Here is a 17,869-nt window from a genome sequence, read left to right as displayed (position 1 = left end):
AAATGCATGCATGCCCAAAGGAATAAAGGACTTTCCGTTCATACAGTCTCTTCTCTCAATAATTTCCATTTTAGTAATGGCAGTGCTATTCTTTCAGCAGCTGGTGACAGAAGAATTCTGGAGTCATTATTGACTCTAGTCATCTCCTACAAGCCACCAGTAAGTGCTCAGATCCTATCAGACTTACGTTTCCACATGTATTCCCTAGTCAGTTTGCTTCTGCCTTTACTGAAGTTACTGTCCCCTGACCAGGAATACTGCTCTGGCTTCCATCTGCAACCCAGCTTCTGCACCCCTCGCCTGTATTCTTGACACAACCACCTGAGTGATGCTACTAAAATCCAAGTCATGTCATGTTTGTGTGCTTGACATGTCCCAGCCACTCCCCCATCTCACTTGGAGGAGAAGCCACGTGTTTCACGATGGCTGCAAAGACCCAGCAAACCACCTCCTCTTCCTCTCAGAGCTCCCCTTCTGCTAACTCCCTGTTCTGCTCAAGCCTTGAGACGCCTCTGCTGTTCTGCGAATACTGTAGATTCTCTCTTGCATCAGACGTTTGCATACAGCACTTCCTGGAACTGGAATGCAAAACCTTTTTGGCTACCTTATCTAAAATTGCAAATAAACAAATCCACATATCCCATGTTTCATTATCTTTCTTACTGTCAGTTATTACGGTCTACCCTACCACCCTAGAGTCTTTTACTTTTTAATGTTGTTTACTGTTTCCCCTTGTATCCAATTAAGATGAATATGTGTGTTTGTGTGTGTATTTGTGTGTACATGTTGTTCCATCCCAGCAGATATTTTTGCCACCTTGTTTACTTGTGAATCCCAGTGCTTAGAACAGTGCTCGACACATAACAGCTGCTCAGCAAATCTTTGCTGAATAAAAAAGGGCATGAAACAAGAGTAATACAAAGAGAAGCTGAAGACATAAAAAGAACATTTTTTTTCTAACTTTAAATTTTCCCATTAAAGCATGAAAGACCTTATCAGGGTGATGGATTCATTCTAAAACAAGGCAATGGTTGCACAGCTCAGTGGGTGACTTTTGTGGCATGTAAATTATATTTCAATAAAGTGGTAACATTTTTTTCCCAATCAGGCTCTTTTCTGCATTGATGATATTATGTAAAGTGGGAAGATGTGGCTGCATCTTGTGAGTGGCTATGTCTCCTTTAGACGTATCCTGGAGAAAACGTCTCCGCCCTTTAGCTGACCGATTTCACTCCCATCACTTTGGGATGCATCTTCCCTGAAAAAGTAACACAATCTACTATGAATTCTGTGCAGACGTTTTTGGTTTGTAAGAGTGCCAGAACTAAAGCCTGGGATGCTCCTCACAATGACACATGTGGAAGTGTGAATTTGAGCATATTAGTAAAAGCAGGAAATAGAACATTTTAATGATAACTGCACTGATTAAAAAAAGTGCATTTTCATTCAGTATAAGCCCATTTATTCCTGTCGTGCGCCAGAACTGAAACTTGTACCAGTCTGCGAGTGGTTTAAAATTGCTGTAAGAAAGAATTACTGCTTCCAAAATAGTCTGTGCAAAGGGTAAGCAATTATCTAGTGTGTTTGGTTGCATAGAGAGCCAGCTTTGATAATTTAAGGCTGGCTCAGGTAAAGGGGAATTTTTTTTTTCTATCTACCAGGAACACTTTTGAGAGTAAAAGTAAAATTAAATTGAAAAAGCAAAACATTGATAAAATGAGTTTCTTTCCGTTTTGAACCACTGCTTGGTATTCATGGGCTGTAATCCTGATTTTCATGAAAAAGCAAAAATTCTTGTTATTATTTTCCGTAGATTTATGTTTAAATACAAAATTAGTCTGTGGTTTGCCAAAATGGATTGGCTACTATTTAAGTTAATTCCTTTTTAACTCATTTATTTTCCCATGACTTAATCCTAACTCAACATACCTATTTTTGTCGAAAAGTCTAAGTTATTCGTAGGTTAGTAACTCAGGTTTATGCTTTCCCCTTCCTGATGAACACAGTTTTGGGGATATTTTTATTTCAAACTCTTACCTCCCCCAGAAAAAACTGAATCATTATAGAATGGGTAAAAATTAGTAATTATTCCTGGCAGCAGAAAGGCTAAAAGAGAGCTTGAGATAAAATCTATATTTACTTATTTAAACTACCTATACTATTTTTCTTTCTAGTACTTGAGAAGGAAAATCAGCTTCCCAATTAAATATTAAAATTAATAGTAATTTAATATAATGCCTAATGCCCCTTTCTACTTTTTGCCTCTTTATGAGCGTACTTCAAAAAGTTCATGGAAAAATAGAATTGAAAGATAAATCGAATCTGTCCATGGACTTTTTTGAAGTACCCTCATATTTAGAACGTGGAAATGTTAATCCTTGTGCTTGGTGCTTTCCCTTCATAGGTCCCTCCTGGGATGAAGTGCTTCTCTAGCCCCCAATCCTGCCAGATCCTAGGGTCTCCCTAAACTTTTCTACCTCATTCCATTTGGAACAAGCGACATGAAGCCTCTGACAACAAGGTGTAGTTATGTCTGTATATTCCTGTGTATGCGGCACGTGCTGATTTGGAATGCAACTCTGGACAGAGATGACCTGAGAAACATTAGACTCCTGCAGAAGCTGGTGCAAGTTGAGGCTCTGAGTGTGAGCAGTTTACTTAGGAGGTGATCCAGGAAACAGAGGCAGGTGAAAGGAGAAGCCAGACAGGGAAGGGAAAGAAGACAATACAGGGCGAATTCTCATGCTAGATACCAGCGTGGGCACCTGGAGCTTCCTCCTTGCCGGCAACTCCATGAGCTAGTGTGGGGTGCACGTGCCCCAGAGTTACTCACTGCGGGGGTGCATAGGGGAGCTGGGGCATGCAAACACCATCACATTACAAAATAATATACTCTTAGGGAATCTTATAAAGAAAAATGTAGAAATCTGCCTTAAGTTATAAATGACCTTATATATTATCTTTTGGTTATCATATTCACTTCCCTCCAAATGCAGTTTTTCATACATCTCTTTCTCCTTAGTCCCCCATGTGTATGAGATACATTACACAGGAAAAAGAAGCAGACGGCATTGTTTTCACAGCATACAAGAATCACACTGGATGTTATTTCATGCGTACATTACAGAGTGTTAGTAAAACTAGAACAGACATCACTGGTAGTAATAAAATTCTCTGTTGCTCCGTGGGGACCCGTGACTTTTTAGGCTATTACACAACTGCACCGTATGTGCCGTTTCCAATGGGCAAGGTTTAGCTGTACATGTCTGAAACTATTTAATAGTTGGAAATTCACTGGCAGTGTTGCTTCAGCAGCTTTTCGAAGACTTATGAGTTGTTGTGTGTCTGGATACTGCAGGCTGAATTTCTTTTTCGTTTTGTTTTTTTAAAGGAAAGAGGAAAACTATCCTAACTGCTAAGTCTGGAAAGAAAAAAGAAGGCTTAACAATTAAGAGGACCTTCTATTTAGTCACAGAATTTGTGAACATAGTTATATCATTGCTTTTAAAATATAAGTGCACATGATCTTAGTCACATACCTTAAGAGGTATTCCTATAAGGCATTTCAATGGGCATCATTTGTGGAAATCAAATAAGCAAAATCAACATTCGTTTTCTTGGAATATATATTGTTTCTCTACGTGTGTGTGTATTTGTTTATAATTATTTATAATGGTTGCTCTGTTTATAGCCCTTGCATGCTACTTAGCTGTTCTTTTCACATGCAGGGATGGGTTTCTGTATTTAAAAAATTGTATTGTCTGAAAACCTAGAGGAGCTTGTCTCACAAAAAGAGAGATGGGATTTGTCCCGGGACAGGCAAGAGTGGTCCTTTCCCATGAGATTTCACATCAGTGCAATAATAGAAGTGCATTGCTCCATGGGTGATAAGTGATTGCATTTGTCACTTTACCCACCATAGGCACAAAGTCACTCTATTGTGTCAAACCTCCATTCCTGGTCCTTTGTCACTTGTGGTGCTAACCACAAAAGGTTAAGTGATGAAACCTGAAATCTGTCTTTCTGAATGCCACATGTTCCATCTTCCTTTGCCGAAAGCACCGCATACGATTGTCAGCAAACTGTTTTTCTCCAAGGCTGAAATTGGCTATACATAGTAAATATTCAGCATATTTTGCATTGGAGATCATGCAAATTGTATGTGAGTAGAAAGAGCTAATATAGCCTTCTATTTCAGTGATCTCTGAGACCCTGCTTGTCTTCTGCAGATAAGTGTGAAACTTGTAAAGAGGAAATGGAATGAAGCAGAAAGAGAAGTGAAATAGGGGAGAAATGGTCCAATTTGGGACTCAGATAAATGGCTTGAGAGAACGCTGGTCTTGTGATATGAATCTGACCCTCTCACTCTTTGCATTTGAGCTGTTGAATTAAACTCTCTGATCCTCGATTTCCTCATGATTAAAATCAGAGCAATAATGCCAACATTGCATCAACAAAACACAACCCCATGTTTATAAAATTAGACATACACATTGCTCACATCAAGTTTCACAGAGCTAATGGTATTACAGCTTTCGAGATTCTCTCCATCAGGGGCTGGCAATCTATGGCCAGGAGTCCAAACTTGTCCTGCTGCCTGTTTTTCTAAATAAAGTTTTATTGGAACACAGCTTTGTTCATTTGTTTACAAGTTTGTAGCTGCTTTTGAGCTAAAAGGGCAGATTTGACTGGTTGTGACTGATACCGCATGGTGTACAAAGCTAAAAGTTTGTCAGTGCCTGCACTAGACTTATGATAGACACTTTTCCTGTTAAAGGGCTTCTCATTTTTCTGTAGGGACACTGGCCCAGCATCAAGAAGATGGAATATAACATATGTAGAGTGTGGTACGTGCAGTTGTGTATTGTTAGAAACTCAACTCCCTCTTTCTTCCCTTATTTGTGTTTTCACTCCTTGTTCTGCCACCGATTATGTGAAAGAACTTGGACAAGTCACTTTACCACTGTAATCCCTAAGATCCTCACTGGTTCAAAAAGAAAAGTTAAATAACTAAATTGTAGAATCCCTTAGGACTTTATCATATATGAAGTCTCTCTTCCTCTCTCTTTGTCTCTGTCTCCATCTCTCTCTTTCTATGTGTATTTGTGTGAGAGATGTATATATACACACAGATAGATATATCTTACCTGCGAACTTCCAACTGCATTTCAAAATTCTAATACAATTAAAGCATCATGGAAATTGAAAGAAAGTAGTTTATATACTTTGACAAAGTGCATATATACCTTATTTCATAATGCAGGGAACCATTTCTCAAGGCAGAGAATGGTTTAAGTGTGAAGATTTGTTAGGACTGAATGAAATCCTTCAGATTAGATTAAAGAGACAGATGCTCTCTCACTTCACCTGAACCCTACAGTTGTACATGGGTGGCTGGTTTACAGAGGAGAATTGGGGTGACAAACTCCAAGGTGACCTTCACAATTCTCTTTTGGCTTTGTAATTTAATAATGACTGTTTTAGGGGAAAAAGAGATTGGGGTGTGTGCTATCTTGGTTGGTATCGTAAACAGTTGAAATGGGCATTCCTTTTAAGAAAATGTAAATATTATTAATTCATGCTTTGAAAGCATTATTTCATCATATGTTGTTTTCAAAAGTTATATGCTTTCACGTTTCCCAAATTAGATGATATTATTCTGGTTTTTTATGATCACGTGTACGCTACAAGAAAAATTTTCCAGAACAGTAAATAAGGATGTAGTGAATGACGTAGATTAAGGAAGATGATAGAATACCTAGTACTAGTTGACCTTCTTAAAAGTTGGAATTTCTTTAGAAGAGGAGATCATTTTGAGCTTTTCCTTATGAGCCTAAAATATCTGGAACATTCGTGTGACTGCTTATTTTCAGTATAGACATTCAGATGCATCGCCAAGGATGTGAAAGTCTGTTATCTTTTTGCATTTAAATTTTTCTCTTGCCTCAAAATGAGGATTCACTTGCAAACTAGGTTCCCTCTCAGGAAGGTCTGTAGCTTCCTTTTGCAGGTTGAGGGTTGAATCCTCCAACAGACAAAGGGGTACTGCTTTGATTCTCTTATTTCAAACTGGGAATAGCACGCCTTTGATTTTGCAGTCCACTTATGATCTTGTTATGATCTAGCTGTTCTGATGGACAGGGCTTAACCCTGAAACTGAAAAAAAAAAAAAAAACACCTTACAAATCAAAGCTAACATTTAGGAGAAAGCCGCCATTCATTCATTTATCCATTCAGGAAAGGTTTACTGAGCACCTACTGTGTGACAGAAGTGAACAAAGCACAAAAGTTACTCCCCTTATAGAGCTTTTATTATTGTGGGTTGAGGAAGACAGCAAATAAATAATGTATGTAATGAGTCAGTTGGTAATAAGGGTTCTGGAGAACAATAAAGCTGATTTTCTATCATCGTGAAATGTTTTTTGGTAGGGAAGGAGAGAACATGTTGCTATTTTAAATACAACAGTAGGTAAGGAGCCAGCCATGGGGGTATGTGGGGAAAACATTTAGGCAGGGCCAGTGGGAAAGCCTTAGTAGTATCACAGTTTTCTTCTCTGGGAAATAGTGTGGGGGCCAGAGTGGCTGGGGCAGAGGGGCAGGTGGGGATAAAAGGGAAGGTGCTTTGGGAGGTGATGTGGAGAAGACTTGCAGGACGTTCAGGAGATCAGTGGCACTTTTACTCTGAGTAAGATGGGAAGCCATCAGCAGCCTCTGAGCAGAGGAGTGACAGGACATGGTTTGTGTGGCAAAGAGTCATCTGACAGCTACATCAAGAAAAGGCTAAATTCCAGATATATGCCGAAGCTAATGCTATCATGATATGCTCAAGGGATATGAATGGAACAGAACTGTTTGACTTCAAGGTTTGGGGCCGCAGCAACTGGAAGGAGGAATTTCCATGTACTGAGTTGGGATTGTCTTTGGTGGGCTGTATATGTGGGTGGTGTGGGGGAAATCACAATTTTGGTTATCAGATACCTCTGAGACCGCCAAGTGGAGGAAAATACTTGAATAGTTGAATCTGAGATCAGGGGCGAGGTCTAAGTTGAAGACATTAATTTGAGAGTCGTCAGCACAAAGATGGTTTTTAAAACTGTGACACTGAATAGCTCCCTAGAGAGTAAGCTTAGATGACAAGAGAAAGGGCCCCCAAGTCCAGATGCTGGATGCTCTCCTATTTAGAGATGATGAAATGCAGAGGAACAACGGGATGGGGGGCTGAGGAGTAGCTTCAAGTGGGACCAAAGGAAAATCCCAGAGAGAGTGGTGCCCAGGAAGCTAAGTGAAGGCTGTGTTTCAAAGAGAAGGAAGTGATCAGTGCTGTCAATACTGACAATCAATCAGAGTGAGACTCCTTGAATGGTTTTGCCTAATGTCCATAGCAAAGACACCTGGGCTTCCCATCCCAATAGCATCAGGACAAGCATTTCTTCCTTCCACGGAACTATGAGATGTTCAGACCTCTTGGATTGCTGCCACCTCATGCAGTACTTTCCAGCTCCTGACCTGCAAATCACGTGCTTCGTGCCAACATTTAATACACAAAATACAGCCCTATGTTGATAAAATTAGAAATACGCAGCGCTCATGTCAAGTTTCTTAAAGCTAAAGGTATCACTGCTTTTGAAGTTCTTTCCATTAGGGGTTGGCAATCCATGGCCCATAGTCCAAATTTGTCCCACTGCCTGTTTTTGCAAATAAAGTTTTATTGAAACACAGCCATACTCACTTGTTTACATATTGTCTGTGGCTATGAGGATAGAGTTGAATTACCTGTGTTTTATATGTAAATATATATGTACACACACACACACACACACACACACACACACACACACACACACACACACGTATATAATATCCAAGAATAATTCCAAAAGTTCATGGAAAGATTTTGAAGTACCCTTGAATATACATGCATGCACACACACACACACATATGCGTATATGTTCCTGACCCTCACAGAATCAGCATATTCCAGTGTAAGTCTTACGTACTCCCATAAGATTTTTTTATTTTTTAATTTAAATTTTTTTTCTGAATTTTACTTCTCAGTATACATTGTAGTTGATTTTCATGCCCCTTTACCCATTCCTCTCCCCCCCTCCCCTCCCCTCCACATCATATCTGTTCACTTGACTTAAATAGTTCAAGGAATTTTTGTGGTTTTTCTGTTTTCTCCCCCTCCCCCCCGATTTGTTTGTGTGTCTGTTTATCTATTTATTTTTAGCTCCCACAAATAAGTGAGAACATGTGGTATGTTGATTGTTTGAAGAACACTTGATTAATAGTGTCATGTTGTATATTTTGGACTAGCCCTTTACCTAAAAAACAACTATGAAACTTTCTTATTTTAAAAAATGAAGCAGCTACCTTAACTAAACCTCTGGACGTTATATATCATGGAGAAAAGCAAGAGATTTAAAAAAAAAAATCACATTACCATCATTCTAAAAACTACAAAGGATTCTGAGAGTAAAACAGGGGACATTTTCCCTCCAGTCTTCTTTATTTATATTAAATGAGCTATACCTTCTTTGCACCTCCAAAGCAGATGGTGCTATATTGGAATTATTAACAACATATTCCCATGAAGGCGTCTTGAAATGAAACCATCTATAAATCATCTGTGGTGAGCAGCATCTACTTGCTCGATTTGGGGCAGAAAATGGGGTAAAGACTCTCTAGTTCACTCACATTTGGTCATCTTCATGTGTTTATTTTAAATGGAGATTTGTAGGTGATAATCCCAGCACCTAATCCCTCTCCTGACAGCTGAGAAGGTTTTGGTTTATGAGCCAAACTAGAAATGGTAAAATAGATGTTATTTGTAAGTCATCCAATTTGAAGTGTGGCTAAAACGTGATAGTGTTTTTTTTTTTTTTTTCCTGTGGGTCTTTGCTCATGCAAGGATCAAAAAGCTGCAGAGCCGCTGAGATGAAAACAATTACTCTGAACACTGCATTTCTATCTTTTTCTTTTCCGAGTTTTCAAAGGTTTTGCTTACCTATTTAAAGTCAAGTCACCTACATTGAATTTTACTCTGTTTTACAAAAATGCACTGACTTCACCACAACAAAAATATGGCTGGGTTGCAGTTGTATGGAAAGGCCTAGGAAGAAGACTTCTGGGTTACAAATTTGGACCAAATTTATGTTATTGTTTTGTAGAATGTATTCAGCAAGGGGATCTTACTTAGAGCTTGCGTTCAGCGTTTCTGCATATAAGGGGCAATGCTTCACCTGCTGGCCATGTTGTCATGACTCGTGCAGAGGTCTTGGCTTGGCTGTCCCCCTCGGTAATGGAGTCGTTTGCTTGATTTCCACTGTGGTTTCAGATCCAGCCGCACCCCCGGCGCCCACCAGCCTCCGGCTTGCAAACTCCACTGTAAACAGTGACGGAAGCGTGACTGTGACCATTGTTTGGGATCTACCCGAGGAACCAGATATCCCTGTACATCACTACAAAGTGTTCTGGAGCTGGACAGTCAGCAGTAAGTCCCTGGTCCCAACGAAAAAGAAGCGGAGAAAGACCACTGATGGAGTAAGTGGGGAAGAAAAGGAAGAGTGGTCTCTTGCAGGGGGATTTGAACTCATGGCAACTGGTCTGCAATGTGGCCTCTGCTGAGCTAGGACAGAAAGATCTCAGCCCTTCTGTTTTGACTGAGGACGTTCAGAGAATTCAGGACCATGCCCACTGTTTCACTTCTTACCATTTAGGCAGAAACAACCAGATTTGGTCTATGGACCTATTCTTATTCAAATCCAATTTCAGCTCCAGAAATCAAAGGAGCAATTTAGATTATCTTCATCTTACCTGTCTAGGCATGGAAAATGACATAATGCAAAATGGCCTTTACGTTGAGATCTTTTTGTTTTGTAAGAGATCCTTGTAAGTTGCAGAGCAAGCTGCAAGGTGTTTCCATCTATAATCTAATCAGAGGAACAGTAAACAGCTTAGAGAATGCGTGCTTACCAATACGTTTCTGTTATTGATTAAAAGAATCTGGAGTGGTTTATTCTCCAGATGGCAAGAAATAAAAATCTCCATTGAAACATTTTCTGCAGTGAGATTTCTATGGCGAACACCTTGCATCCCATGAAATGCTTTGTGCATGAAAAAGAGTTATTCGGTTTCCCTTTAGAATACATTCCTTTATCTTATAACATTTACATGAACACCTTTCCCCCGAATTTATAAAGGTGAATTCAATAGAAAAATAAATATTAAAAAATGCAATCAATGTCCATCATTTATCCATTATGTAATAAAAGATGAACATCGAATTTAATTATAATTGTTAAGAAGCCCAAAGTAGCCTAAATCATGGACTATTTTTTGAGTGACTTACATTTCTGGATCCAGAAGGGACAAGTTATGTGTTGTGTGAATCACTACAATTCTCAATATTAAAGTTTAACCCATTGAAAATTAGGTTTAGAAAATCTGGAAAATACAAAAGAAAATGAGACATCATGGAGTTTTTTTCTTAGGGATCAGTGGTTTGTCATGTTACGATACCATGTCCTAATGTCTGTGGGAACTCAGGGGAGTGGGAAATTTCAAGAAAATGCTCTTTCAAAAGTGGATTTTATTTCACATATTTAAAGGTAATGGTTGTGATATGCAGTCAAACAAGAAACCCTAACTAAAAGAAATAGGGAATCAGGAGTTTATTCAGATGTGCCAATGGTCAAATAGGAAAAAGCCCATGATGAGCTAGAGAGGGTTCCCTGGCCATAGCAGCTGGTGGGCTACTGAGAGCTGTCCAGGAATCACCTGGGAAGAGCAACTACAGTCCAGAGTCTGACTCAACTTTCCACTTCTGGAAATGCATTCATATCCACTTTCCAGAGCTGACCAGAACTAAAAAAGCCGATTTCTGATAACTAATCCCTCAACAGCCTGAGCACATAATGTGTCATCTATTAATTTACTCAAGGTTCTGAGATGTTCCTTAAAATCATATTTTCTCCCTGAAAAGAGATCTCACAAGACTCACATTTATAATCAGGTGGTTGTGGAAGTTAAGCAAGAGATTTGCTTATGTGATTCAATACTGGATGATTTCAGACAGCAATACCCTTAGTATAGCATGTGGTGTACATAAGACTGGAACGCTCCCCACTGGAAAGCACATACTACTACCTCCCTGATGTTTGGTGTTGCATTAATAATTCACACTTTTTTTTCTCCATAAATGTTAATACCACCATTTGACCGTTTATAGGTAAGTCTTCCTTGGGCATAGAAACCATACGATACCATCACATGTATTATATTTTGATGAGTGTTTTGAAATCTAGTACCACAACCTTATTCCTCTTAATGACAAGTTCTTGGAAGGGACTTATACTATACTCTTATACATGGAAGCTATAGAAAAAACACTAGGTTCAGAGTTATGAGACCCATATTTGGTGGACATGTCCCTTGATTCCTTAGCCTTAGTAGAATTCCTGTCTGGCCTCAAACTATTGGGCAAATTATATTGTTTTGACTTGCTTTGTTTAACATTAGCGTCACACAGAAAATTGGATGAGCACTTGACACTAACAATAATGATGGCAGAAAAATTTTGAATCATTTTGTCAGGCTGATTTTTATAACTTATGCCTTTGGTGGTAATTTACTCATAGAAGATTTAGAACAGATATCAAAGAAATGCAACTAATGCTGATTCATCATTTTTCCAGGTATGTGGCAACATAAACCTCTGCTAGTATATTATGAACACCTCTCTTTTCTCTGCAAGGTGGTAGCCAGAGAGGAGAGTGGTCACATAATTCATGTCTATGCTACCCAAGAGGATGCAATAGTTGGATTAGGAACATAATTTAAAAGTATATATTTGGCCTTTCCATGAAGTTTATTTTGACCCCATAGCACGAGGGTGCTTCAAAAAGTTCATGGCAACATTTGTATTATCTTTTAATTCTATTTTTCCATGAACATTTCAAAGAAAGCTCATAGGACTGGATTTTCAGATCCTAAAGGTATAGAAAAGTGTTGGATCTTAGAACATGAAAGATGTATGTAAGCCAGAAAGAAGTTGGTATGCTTCATAATGATGTACAAGATTTTGCAGTGAAGAAGAGAGGCATGGAAGGTTGTACTGGAGTTTGGGTATCTTCTTTTCATTTCTAGTTTCAGAATTCTGTGATACTGGAGAGACTTCAGCCGGACTGCGACTACGTTGTGGAACTGCAAGCCATCGCGTACTGGGGACAGAAACGCCTGAAGAGTACCAAGGTGTCCTTGCGTTTCACACCCACACATGCAGTCAACAACAGTAAGTGACCTTGTCATGGTTCTCTAGGTGATCGTAACCTCTCAAGTACCTTCTGAAACCAAGGTACAGTGGAGGGAGAGTGTGTTTTTTATTTGAAATCATTACATGATAGATCTTCATACCAGTAAACAGGGAACTATATCATTTGAACTGGGATGTACAAAAGAGTTTTACTTTTGAATTCTTTCTTATGATTTTTATCTATTATAGGTGTAATATTTTGGTGTTGTAATGAAAATTTAACAAGAATGCTTAACCTGTCTGCTGTGGATTGATTGCATTGTGTCCCCCCAAACCCATATATTAGAAGCTTAATTCTCACTGCAACTGTTGAGGGTAAAAAATCCTAATATGATAATTGAAAGGTGGAGCCTTGAAGAGGTGATTAAGTTGATGGTTTAATGGGTGGTTGGGGACGTGGTTCTGAGAGCTTTAACAGGAGAGCACAAGAGAGTCTCTCTGTGCTGTTTTCTGCAATGTGAGACCACTGCATTGCTGTAAAGCCCCCACCAAAAAGACCCTCACCAGGTGTGTTTCCTGGACTTTGGACTTCTCAGCCTACAAAACTGTAAGCAAAAAATTTTGTTTTTTTATAAATTACTCAGTTCCAGGTATTTTGTTATAAGCAACAGAAACAGACTACAAAAAAGTAGATCTTTGTACCAATAAACATGGAACTATATCATTTGATCTATGATGTATACAAAAGAATTTTATTCTTGAATTCTTTCTTATGATTTTTATCTGTTATAGGTGTAATATTTTGGTGTTGTAATGGAAATTTAACAAGAAAGTTTATCCTGTCTCATTCTAACAGATGAGCTGTTTATACATTCATATGGTTTGTACCTATGCATACATGATGTTTCTGGCTTTGTTCAAGAATGGATACTAGTTAGAAGTTCCATGGAGAGGCGAGGCGCAAGGTTTCAGGGGGCTGGGGCAGACTGTGGGAGGGCATGAGAGAAGGCTCTGGTCTCAGGCTCATGATGTCGATCATTGGGCTGGCAGAACCTATCCTCGTCTTTGCCTTTCATCAGGGCAGTTGGCCTTGCTCAGACGGGAAAGCAGAGTGTGCTAAAGCTTGTTTCAATTTAGTAAAGGAAATGCTGACTGGCACAGTTAGATGCAGTGATTGCTTATAATTATCTTCTACCACTGGGGAAAAATGTCAGATCCAAATGAGCAGGTTTGTTTGAAGTGATGCTTCCAAAAAAGTTCTATAGACATGGCTTCCTACCTGTTTGAGAAATAGTCTCTTTGGAGATTAAATGGACTTGAAATGGTCTATTTTTATGTGTGAGTCTGGAACAGTATAACTTCCACCTAAAACTTCTCATGGAAATATATCTATGTGTTTAGTAACTTCATTTATTTTTTAAATTCAGTCATTTATTCATTCTTAGCATTGAAATTGTATGAATCAGGATATCACTGTGGCTAATGTTGGGAATATTATTCTATACATATACTGTACATATATGCACTACACAATATATATATTAAATATAGAGACCACATATACACTATATAGCATATACATCCCATAAATTTCTGTAAATATTGCATGGATACATATATATATATATATCTGTGCGTATACACATACATAAATACATGCACATACACACAAATACATATACATACTACACAGAGACATAAACATATACACATACACACACATATCTCTCTACATATTATTCTCAGGACTAGGTGTATTTTGATCTCTGCCTTAACAGTGCCTAATTTTGAATATGGACAATAAACTTGTAAAATAATTACACAGAGGTCCGGGTGTTGCCTACAGAGCTCCAGGGGATATTGGAAGCAGAAAAAATTAACATGGAGGTGGGGAATGAGGTCACATTATTCCTCATGAAGTTCTGAAGAGTGAGTGATTTGTGGGCTTACAAGGCACAGATATCGTTCCACACACAGGTGGCAGCAAAGTTGAGGGCAAAGTTGGAAAAGAGAATTGTGTGGGCAGAGCCAGAGAGGAGCATGGGAGAGGAACCAAGGGGAATGGGCCATTCTTTCCATGAGCTCTCACTGAGTTGTGTAGATTTAACCACCATCCCTGAGCCTCCTGCCCTGACCACCCCCTGAACTCAAGAGTCCTATAGACAGCTGCCCGCCCATGCAACACCTCCACTTGGCCAGCAGATATTTCAAAGGTAAAACATCTAAAACTAAACTGATTTCCCACTCAAACCCATTCCTTCTCCAGGCTCTCCTGTCTCAGCAAATGGTCGCACCATTTCTCTTTTCTTTCTCTCCAGGAATCCAATTCTTTAGAAAGTTCTTTTGTCTCCAGTTTGAAGTTATATGCAGGATCTGTCCAACTCTGTCCTTTGTTCAGGCCATGCTCACCTCGTTCTTGTAAAATTAAAATGGCCTCCTAATTTGTATTCATGTTTCTACTCTTTCTTAAATATCCATTTTTAGATAGCAGACAAAGTATTATTTAGAAATTATTAATCAGATTATAGATTTCTTTCTTTTCTGAGATCCACTCTGAAGAGAGCCACTGATTGATTTTTCTTTCACTTTTTAAAAAAATTTTTTTCCTCTTTTTTTTCACTTTTCCCATAACTTCATCCCCCTTATTCCTCCCTTAACCTTTTTTTCAGGCCAAAATCCTTTAAACTTTTGCTTCATGTAAGACCATTCTTTTTTCACTGGTGGTAGAGATTTCATCTATTGTGTAAAATAAGTACACCTCTTCAATCTTCTCTGGTTCTTCCAATAAACAACATTCTTTCCCCATTAGAAATGATATGGGATTGCAAACTCCCATGATGTAATATGTATTTATTCCCAGAACAAAGAGCAAGGAGAAAAAAATTTAACGTCACGTTGTCATTGTTAAGAATACATTACCTAAAGCCTGGTTGTGGTCCAACCCTCAGAAAGGACTTTTATGGAACCCTAGTTATCCATTGCCCATCTACAGTTTTTTGCTCTTTTTGGGTCATCCCCAGGAAGATCTTTAATTAGGTCTTCCTTCCATCCTCTCAAGTATGATTGCAAACGTTTCTCTCTCACTGTAAGCTGCATCACACAGTCTGGTCTAAATCTATCCTCTAGGTAAGCCATAAAATTCCCCACAAATGTGAACATAACTACCCCCTCACTCATGTTTATCTTCCCCTGTCCTCTGTATTCTAAGGTGTCTTCAGTATTTATCCTTCCTTCTGCATATGGTAGACCTGTTATGTGGGATTTAGACCCATCCCTTCCCACTCAGATGCCTGCTTTGATGAAGTAAAATCTCATCTAAGTCAGTGACCACCAATTATCTCTCTGTGTGCCCACAGCCTCCATCATAGTCCCTGGAGTACAATCACTGTCTGTAAATATTCATGAAGCCAAATTAATCAGTTTTCTCCTCTCTTGCCTGCAACTTCAACCTTGTCCTTCCCTCTAGCTAGATCCACTCAGCTTCCAATTCTAAAGCAAACCTTTCCTTGTGTCTGGCTCTATTCTAGCTACCATCTTATCTTTCTTTCCCATATTTTTCTCAAGCTTTAGCACTCTATTTTCTCACTTTTCCACTGAACCTGCTCTTGCTAGTTTCTAAATCTGATGGATGTTTCCTTTCCTAATTGTATTGACCCTTTCTGATGCATTTGGACTTATTTAACGATGCTTTCTCACTTGATACTCCTTAACCCCATATATTTGACCTCTAGTTCTGATTTTCCTGATATTGCTTTTCAATTTTACTTCTTCCTGCATCCAGCTGGTGCTCTCCAAAGTTCAACCTTACCTGCTCTGACGTTTTTAGTCATATCTACTTGTGGATTGTTCCCAATGGCTCAACTCACACATCTCAAACACATGTTCCAAGTTGAGCTCACCTTTCCACTTACAAAGCCTGATGTCCCCATTGATGCTTCTAATGACCAGAAACTTGGGAGTCTTCACTTACTGCTTCCTGTTGACCTTATCTCATCTCTAGGTCCTGCAACTTTTCACAATCTCTGTAGCTTTTTGGAATCTTCCAGTAACATAGTAGGGATTGAACAAATGTTTGTAACCAAGCCAAATGCAACTATCTTTCCATTCAACTGCTTCTACACCACACTCCAACAGTATGGCTTTGCAAAGGTTTCAATTGATTGGTCTGATAAGGCAGCAAATACTAGAGGGGAAGGGAGACAGAATGGTTTTTGGTCCCCTCTCAAAGCAACCAAGGTTGTCCATCTTTTGCAGGCCATTTGCATATTTTAACTATATCCTCCAAGCATTTGTGTTTTTACTTGGTTGACTATTTCAGAGGAATTCTCCTTACTGGTGGGAATTTCAAGCTAAATGGGAAGGTACTAGAATTATGGCAGTTAAATGAATTTTCATGAGATGAGTTGCATTAGAATCGTGATAACAGGACACTACCTATTCGATTGGATGACTCTGAGCGTCAGAGTCCTTTTCTGAGACTGACTTTACAACGAATTACGTAGGATATAGCTGAATGTTTGTCAGGATTTTATGTCCCAATGTTGATATATAATCTCATAAACACTACTATATGACTTTTACAAGAACACTATATATTTCATCATGAACCAACTAGAAGTAAAGAATAATTACAACTTTATAGTGTAAGCAAGGGAGATTATATTTTATAGGAAGGAGAGTAGTAAATGTCATTATATAAATTACTTTTTGAATTATATTTTTCCAGTTCTCCAGGCTACTAGGTGTTTTAATGATAAATAGTTCTATGCAAGCAAAGGCTGAACATTCGTTTTGTTTTATAAAGTAGTCCCTTGAAGGAAGTAAGGCATAATACTGTCTCTAATGGAAAGGTAGCTTTCTTTTTTGGAGGTGGGAGGAATATTTCTAAGGTTAACAGATTCCAAATGTTTTATAGTTGCCTCGTAGAGTGAGAACATTCTTCTAACACTCCCAAATAAGAATGGAGTGAAGAGAAAATGCTCTGAATCCCTCAATTTGATGAAAATTAATGAAAATTTGGATGTTTGAAAAAATGTGTGCATATTCAAATCTTTTAATTTTTATGACTTTCCCAGAGTATAAATCAGATGTCATACCCTTTCAGAATATGGTAGATATGATTTTATTCCATTTTTGTTTACTACTGAAAGTTACTCATGGCATGTGTCAGCAGCACTACTTGTTGGATTTCTGCTCTTGAATCATTGCAGTAAAGCAACAGTGGTTCAATCTTATATAAAGAAAAGTTCCTACATCTATAATTAAAGATTAAAATTTGCATAGGATAAAAGCAAGTAGGAAGACAAAATCCCATAGAAGTTAAACGTAGTATTTAAACTTCTATCTTGTTTATCCGCTGGTGAGTTCTCAATATCACAGATTATCAAGAAAATTAGAAACATAAACAACATAGATCCTTGACTAGTAATTTAATAAAGACTTTGGGTGTAATTAACTACGAAGATTCTTTAACTTCAGGTGATGCCAAGAAAGTGATGGGTTTGGCCCAGGAGTCCCATGAGTTTCCTGCGTCCTGTTTCTGCTGCTGTCCTGGGCTCTAGGCTCACTGTGCTGTTGGTTATACTAGTTTTCTACAGGGTTGCACTGGCTCTCAA

At 38.6% G+C, this 17,869-nt stretch overlaps 1 protein-coding gene across 1 annotated transcript in view; it reads left to right on the top strand.

Annotated features, from left to right (window-relative positions):
• Window positions 1–17,869, top strand: part of LOC134368947 (anosmin-1-like) — a 177,938-nt gene that overhangs the window by 142,003 nt on the left and 18,066 nt on the right. Inside the window, exons 7-8 of the mRNA XM_063085184.1 lie at window positions 9,339–9,544; window positions 12,149–12,293. Of these exons, the coding sequence (XP_062941254.1) occupies window positions 9,339–9,544; window positions 12,149–12,293 (351 nt within the window). The remainder of the gene's footprint in view (window positions 1–9,338; window positions 9,545–12,148; window positions 12,294–17,869) is intronic.

This window comes from Cynocephalus volans, chromosome Y, assembly GCF_027409185.1.
Source record: "Cynocephalus volans isolate mCynVol1 chromosome Y, mCynVol1.pri, whole genome shotgun sequence".
NCBI classification, from domain to species: domain Eukaryota; kingdom Metazoa; phylum Chordata; class Mammalia; order Dermoptera; family Cynocephalidae; genus Cynocephalus; species Cynocephalus volans.
Note: the sequence above shows the minus strand (reverse complement) of the source record. Positions and strands in the feature narration are given on the sequence as shown.